Source organism: Odontesthes bonariensis, chromosome 20, assembly GCF_027942865.1.
Source record: "Odontesthes bonariensis isolate fOdoBon6 chromosome 20, fOdoBon6.hap1, whole genome shotgun sequence".
Lineage (NCBI taxonomy): Eukaryota > Metazoa > Chordata > Actinopteri > Atheriniformes > Atherinopsidae > Odontesthes > Odontesthes bonariensis.
This window is the reverse complement of record NC_134525.1, coordinates 15,202,659-15,210,109: the sequence shown is the minus strand read 5'-3', so window position 1 is coordinate 15,210,109 and position 7,451 is coordinate 15,202,659. Positions and strand designations below refer to the sequence as shown.

Genomic DNA, 7,451 nt, shown 5'->3' with positions numbered 1-7,451 from the left:
TGTTTTTGATTAGTTGAAAACACACTCTTTCCATAGAACAAAACAGCCACAGCCTGTTTGGATCCAATGATTTTGGAAGAAGCATCAAGGGTCAGGCCTGGTTTCCCAGGAACACAGGGGAAAAAAAAAAAAAAAACACAGGGCAGAAAAACATGCAAATTAGCCCTCACATGCTCACTAAGCAGAGTGAAACAATCATCTTAAATCTTAGTCACAGTGTTCCAGGGGTTTTAAGATTGCGTGTGCACTGCCTCTGCTCCCTTTGGAGACAGAAGTTAGCAGCGAATCACCCTTGACACCGATGTGAGCAAGAGCTCCCTGCTGACAAGAAGAAATCTGATGAACACAGGAAATGCAGGAGCCACATGAAGGGGTTGCTTTCACACCTCAAGAACAAAACTATTCGAAGCGCAAATCCCACCCGTCAGGCATCCATCTCTGCAGATACATATCTATGGACACACACACCGCCGCCTCCTGTGTATCAAGTATTTGCCCACCTGGCCAGTTATCAGTGATGGTGGTTGAATATTAGCCAGAATATGCAAATGCTGTTCTTTACCACGGATAGTTCGCCAACTTGCCTTATATTCAAGTACTAAATGCGTATGAGCCAATTATTCATTTCTTTTCTTCAGCACACATTCATGTGTTGGACTGTACCGGACTGTGTGAAAAGACTTTGATGAGCCCCTTAAAGTCCTCAACCTCAGTCAAAGAGGTGCACATAATTGTTTGGGATTATTTTATTCTTTTGATGATCGAGGGTTAAGTTTACAGTGTTAGTAAATCATTGTTTTTTTTTTTTTTAAGAATAGAGCAGATGTAGAGATAACGCAACATTTCTTGCAGACCAGAGCTTTTGGGTCAGGGCAAGGTGTTGGGAATGTCCCCCAAGGTGGACTTTGGCTTGTTTTGCAGACAATAGACGACATCAAAGGGTTCGATGCGAAAGACAGGAGTGCGTCTCCGTCTGTGAAATGACTTTGTTTTACAGCTTTCAACACCTGGTGACACTTTGAGCCACGGCCCACAGTGACAACTCTGGAGTGCTTTTCCATCATCACGCCAAAAAAAAAAAAAAAAAATCTAAAATCGCACGCAGGCAGCCAGCGAGCGAAGCCCACTTGAGACCATTCAAATACACAGCTGATCTCCATCTTTTATTACACCATGACACAAATTTCCAAATATACATAATGAGTACTGCTCTCCTCAGTTCAGCGTGTCATACAGTTATCTACCGTTTCTCTCCGAGCATATCCAAAAAGAACATAGAACCAAATACCCACTTTAGAAAACGAGAGTACAATAAGAGACACTGCAACACTGTCTGAGACAGGGTGCAACAGACAGAGAAGGAATAATTAAGATCAGTGTTCTCTTCAACTTCACATTGCCAAAACAAATTAACCCCAAAAAAAGAAAAAGAAATCATGACAGTAGTGATAATCATCATGTACACGACTGATTTAAAACAACAAAAATACATAATAAAGAACAAAACAGTAAAGTGAAGTGCAAATTTCTTTGGAAGTTGGAATTAAAGTAGGTTTTTCCTTCATTAAGACATAAATAAGTTATAAAATAGAAGCTATCAAAAAAAAAGAAACTTTAAAGAAATAAAGGCAAGACCAATCTTTTTTTTTTTTCAGTTTCAAGTAGGCAGCACTTCTGACACCATGTACAAGGCATTCTAAACCGATGTGCAGCCATCATGTGGTTCAAACTTCAGCAATCATTTCTCTCACAAATGCAAGTTTACAGTGTGCGACTGCAACTTAGGAGCTCATGACACAACTTGGCGCCCTCTAAAAGTCTACTTGAAATCCATCTCGGAGCTCGGCGTTTTGTTTTTCTGGAGACAAGTGAATCCTCTCTGAAACGTAACGTAACGTACCGGGTTGAAAATGAAAACGAATTCTGTGATACTTTCAAGTCCAGAAGTGTCGGTTTGCGTGGGGTAAATGTTGATGCTGTTCAGTTTCCTCCCCTCGGATTCTGAAGTGACAGTGTTAACACCGACTCAAACGTAGAAAGGCCAAACCGCAGTGCTCGATGATGCTCTTGTCACGTTGAAAGATTTAGAAAGATTTAGCTGAGGGGTAAACGTCAGAGGCTGTCACCACGAAAAAAATAAACAACAAACATTGCCGTTCTCCTTAAAGTAGCAGCTAGCTTTGCCGCACTAAAGATATCCGATCGCTCAAACCTCCGGCAAAGCCTCAATCCTTGAAACTGATTAGAATATATGTGTGGCTTTCTTCTACTTTAAGCCGAACCGATGTTTTCTGCTCCAGTAAAATGCTCCCAAAAAATAGCAGGGGCTCGTCAGTTTACTCTCACGGCTGATCAGTCAAAGTCGGGATTACTTCTTTCTCTGGAAGACGTTGGCCAGCATGGCGCCAGAGGTGGTCAGCTGACCCATCTTGCTCAGGAACTTGGTCTTGGCATCCTCACCCACCAAACTGGATGCGATAGATATCGAACTATGAGAAAAAGAAAGAAAGAAACGATGCGCAGCGTTTAAATCTGGAAATGGCACGTGCAACTTTGGTTCCTTTTCATTCAAAAGTTATGAATTAAATAGCTAAATACAAAAAAAAAAAACCTCCACAAGCTTCTACTATCGGAGGATGCATCACCCTTTACTCTAGTTTTAGAAGAAAAGCAATTTGCCAACACAACCCTTCCTGATTTTTTTTTTTTTTTTTTTTTTTTTTTTTTTAACTGTCCAACGGCTACACAAGTTCCTCTTTTGACTGATACTGCTGAGAAGTTACACCACTCTCTCAGGCTGATGCATTGCTCAATAGAAGGGCAAACATCATATCTTAACAACACCAAAATATAGTTGAATAGTTTAGGACACCTAGACCTCTCTGACACTAGACCAACACTAGACTCTGATAAGAAACTGTTAAAGTCCCAGTTATCTTATCTGGCAGGTTCCAGTCTTCCAGTTGCTTTTGTGGATCAGTTGTGGATTAAGTGCATACACTGCGTGCGTGGCCATTAAAAAACAATGACAGCCCTGTTTGGTGACCCTACTTTAAAAACTGTTTTCGTTAGAGAATTCACTGAGCTGAAAAAAAAAAAAAAAAAAACTCAGGAACTCAGCAACTTTAACTTCAGAGTCCAGCTTTAGATTTTAGGGGAACGCGATCAAAAGTGAGCACAGGTCGATCGATACATACCGTTTAGATTCATATACGCACGTTTCCCTTTTTAAAAAGGCCAAAAACACATGTTAACAAGATGGGAAAACCTCATTTAAAAGACATCCACACCATGGCTGGTGTCCCAGCTTTTGTAACTTTACCAAAACATTTAATTTCCCTCCTCCATCTTTCAGTTAAGAAAGCCACATAATGATCGCAATTCCAACACGCCTACACTCTCCTCTCCCCTTAAGGAATAAAGCCACATTATAGACTTCCTGTAAATAAAGTGAAACTGCTCCACATGGCAGACTTTGAATCCCCTATTGATGTCTGGAGAAATAAAGAACTATTTTCTCTCTAATCTTTTCAGGGGAGGCGATGCTGGAAATGTGACGGAGCGACAGTTCTCACCCTTGTGCGTCTGACATCCCTCTGTTCTCCACCTTAATTTCGCACTCCTTGATCATAGAACCCAGAATCACCTGTGAACGACGGAGACAGAGCTGAAATATTGCAAAAGTCTTTTTCTGAAAGACTTCTCCACCGACTATACAACAAGTGTTAACAGGATGCTGTGAAGTACTGCAGCGGTGCAAAGAAGGTGGTACGTGTCGACTTCTGTACCAACATGACAAAAAAAAAAAAAAAAAAAAAAAAAAAGAAGACTTTGCGTGCATCTTTGTGTTTTACAGCATAAAAAGCCAACTTAGAACCTGGTAGGTAGAGCTCCCAGACAGAGTGCACAGAGGAAAAGAGTCAGCTGACTGTTAGTCACTCTGGGAAAATGCTCACATGAAAAGATGGCGTGAGACTCTGAGACACAAATAAATATGGTATGTAGGTGTGGTGTGTACGCGTGTGTGTATATGAGTGTATCTGCTAAAGACATAAAGACCGACTGTTTGTCTCTATTGACCCTGGTAATAAGGGATAGAAAAACAGTCTGACGCAGCAGTGCGTGAACATGTAGATGAGATACTCTGTTACTGTATCTGTAAATGCATGTATGAATCTGAAGTGTTCAACAGTCAGTCAGACTGTCTGAGAAACACCAGAAATTCCCCGGCACATACAAGTGTCTGTCTTCTGTGCTTTTCTGACCTCGTGCTCCGGAGACAGTTGCTCCATGTCGGCGTGAAGACACCTGAGGCCAGGCAGGAAATGGTTGACCATCACATCCTCAGAAATGACTGCAAAGGATGTTAAGGACTGGAAGGGTGATGCTGATGAAAAAGCACTGCGCAGCTCCATGAATCAAATGTATAACTACGCAGAAAAGCTGTCAGATCTTCTAAAGGTTACCGCATTTTGTAACTTCTCAGTCATCTCAATCAATCAATCAATCAATCAGTTCCTTTTCTCAGACTACACAAAAAAATCTGCACATGACAACACATGTTGGAGAACTCCGTTGATTCAGACCCTCTGTTATAACATTCGCATCCGAACTCTGATACATCCCACTTCTACCGGCGGTCCTTAAGATTCTTTAACGTTCATCTGAGATAAGAGAACCTTAGAGAGGGTCCACCATCCCTGCAGCTTTCCACCCGTCGGACCTTTTTAGCAGAGGGGAGAGACTGGAAACAAATGCATTTACTAGTTTAAATAAAATACGGGATAGAATGTCATCAGAGGGGATGACGCAAACAGACACACGAATGGACAATTCTCATTTGAAACAGGTTATTTGATCTTTTAAGACGACTGATGGTCATTAAAAAATAAGTGTGTGTTTTAGTAAAATTGTTCTTTTAAACTGGTCAAACAGCTTAGATGGGATGAAAAATACATAAGGAAATGTCACAAGTTTCTAATATTTGCCTTTGATTGTACAAACGTTCTCCATCCCTTTACTGGCACACCCTGGCAACCATCTGCTACCAAAATAGGCAGAGGGTTGCTACTTTGTCCACAGCTGTCTGTGTTCTGCCACATGTCAAACCCAGTGGAGCTATCTGGGACAAGCAGTGAACACAACTATATTTGTAAAGATGTGAATATATAGTTTCAGAGCTTGATTACAAGAAAAAAAAAAAAGAAAAAAAAAAGAAAAAAAAAAAAAAAGTGCAGTGGGAGGTAAAGCCTCTGAGGTTAGGGCTATACCTCCTGGACTGTACTGCACTGTGAAATGACAGCCTGCAGAAAATCCACAGGAATGAACCTCAGGCCAGCTGTGCTCTATCGGTGTGTGCTGGAGCTGGGTGGGGCATGGTTGACGGAGGAGAGGCGAAGCAGAGAGAGGGGAAAGAATCACAGAGGAGAAGGATGACAGAGACGGAGCAGGAGCAACACAAACGCGAGGTCTATCCTGGGAACCGTTTCTGAAGATTGGAGTTGATGTTTGGCCCTTTCCTCCTCTCACGAGTTTTCTCCTGCACTCATCCTTTCCTTTGCCTAACCAACCCTGTAATTACCTCTAGCCCCAAAATGGAGGCAGCTTATTTTTCCTTTCTCCTACTGCCAAATGACAGGCAAACTCTGCCAACGCACACACTGAACCATACTCTCAGGAACCAGGGCTACACTGATATGTACCAGCACACAGTTAAACACTCACATTCAGGAGGAAACGGGACCAGAGTAGGAAGCGTTTTACTGGTAATTCTAACAGTCTGACACTGACTCACTGTTAGGACCGCCAACTTTGGATCTTTGCCAACCATGACACAGACTTCTAGTAAATCCTTTAGAAAAACACAAAGTGCAGTTGCTCCAAAAGCATAAGTGACATGATCTCTGGACAAAAGATATTTCTCTTTAGGTCTATATCTACAAATATATACACCATTAGCATTTTGCAACTTTAGTTTTGCTCGTGCAACGACAATAAAGACATTCTACAGAGAGGCTGAGCCGTATATGCCCCCGACTGCTAAACATGACCAAACCAAGGATACAGCAGCAGGAGAGGGCACTGTACGCTTCAAACAGTTGCGTGGCGATGTCAATCCTCTTGCTTTCCACCGTCTGGCTGTTGTTTGCTAGCGCAAGCTTGTGAAGATGCGGGAGAACGACTTGAGGGCCGCGAAAAACATGACAGACAAAAGGTCAGTGCACACGACAGGAAATTTCGAGAAAAATGCAAGAATGGTGCAGAGCTGAACGTGTTCTTTTTAAACATATCTCCATCTTAAACATACACTCGTCTCTGAAGCGGGGCTCTGCATTAGGTCCCACCCTTCCAAAGGTCCTGATGATCTCAGTGTGCAAAGAGTGTTGATCTTGGTACTGTGGGTCTTCCAGGAATGATGACAGCTGCATTTTTACGCGCTCTAGCAGCTATGCACACACATAAACAATGTTGGGGAATACAGTCAAATCTTCATCCTTAATGAACCTCGTCCTTTTCAAGGCATTAGGCCAACTGTACATTCTAATAGTTACCGTAGTCACCTACCTCTTTTTGTGTGACAGTCTCCATGATGGTGCCAAAGGCAGGAATAGTGGAGATCCTCACTGAACTAAAAACAGCAGGAAAGCAAGTCAACACTTTTACCATTAAAAGTTGTAGCTGCACTGCTCTTAAGGTCCTTTCCCAATCCTTCAATGCGTGTCTCCAAAGGCAATATAAGAATGACTTAAACATTATCTGCAAAACCTTTCACAATGTATGAATCCCGAGATAGCTGTGTTTAAACCACATTAAAGCCACTCAGATAGAGTCATCGGCAGGGAGGCACGAAGCAGGTTTCCCAGGCCAAGGGTGTTTTTGCACATTTTCTATTTTATCGTCACCTTCAGGCTTCAAAGAGTGTTTTTTGCTTTAAAAAGAAAGAAAGAAGAAAACATGCAGTTTCAATCAACTTTTTAAAATGCGTATTCAAAAGTGGTAAACAATGACCAGTCAGTAATACGCGGCAACTCAAACTGCCACGACTTTCCTTGATCAAAACACAAGCTTTCGCAGATAATGTTTGACCCACACCTGCATTTAAAAGCCGGATCTCGAATCAAATGTCTGCAGATTTCTAGCAAATTAATAACTTCATGTGTTTATCATATAACTGTTGAGCGAACAGCTTATTAAACAGATGAAAAACTAAAAATTAACAAACTAAAGACAATGGGTTCACAACTCCTTTCTTCATAAATCACTTTACAATTTTGATAGAAAAATACAAAAAAGTGATGGGAGCATCTGACTTAATGGCATTAAGCAAGGTTAATGAGGTGTTAAGGCAATGTTAGATAATCACCCCAAATCTCAGAGGGACCAGAGAGGAAAACAAAAGAACACCACGAGCCACTTGGGCTCATAACTTGAGAGAAAACTGTTTCTTATTG

At 41.6% G+C, this 7,451-nt stretch overlaps 1 protein-coding gene across 7 annotated transcripts in view; it reads right to left on the bottom strand.

Annotated features, from left to right (window-relative positions):
* Window positions 1-1,150: 1,150 nt before the first annotated feature.
* relch (RAB11 binding and LisH domain, coiled-coil and HEAT repeat containing) overlaps window positions 1,151-7,451 on the bottom strand; it is a 36,044-nt gene continuing 29,743 nt past the window's right edge. For all 7 annotated transcript variants that reach the window (XM_075452827.1, XM_075452828.1, XM_075452830.1 and 4 more), the window contains 6 exons: window positions 6,565-6,628; window positions 6,308-6,446; window positions 6,065-6,181; window positions 4,266-4,354; window positions 3,576-3,646; window positions 1,151-2,489 (listed from right to left, as the gene is read on the bottom strand). In XM_075452827.1, the coding sequence (XP_075308942.1) occupies window positions 2,369-2,489; window positions 3,576-3,646; window positions 4,266-4,354; window positions 6,065-6,181; window positions 6,308-6,446; window positions 6,565-6,628 (601 nt within the window). In that variant the 3' untranslated portion in view covers window positions 1,151-2,368. The remainder of the gene's footprint in view (window positions 2,490-3,575; window positions 3,647-4,265; window positions 4,355-6,064; window positions 6,182-6,307; window positions 6,447-6,564; window positions 6,629-7,451) is intronic.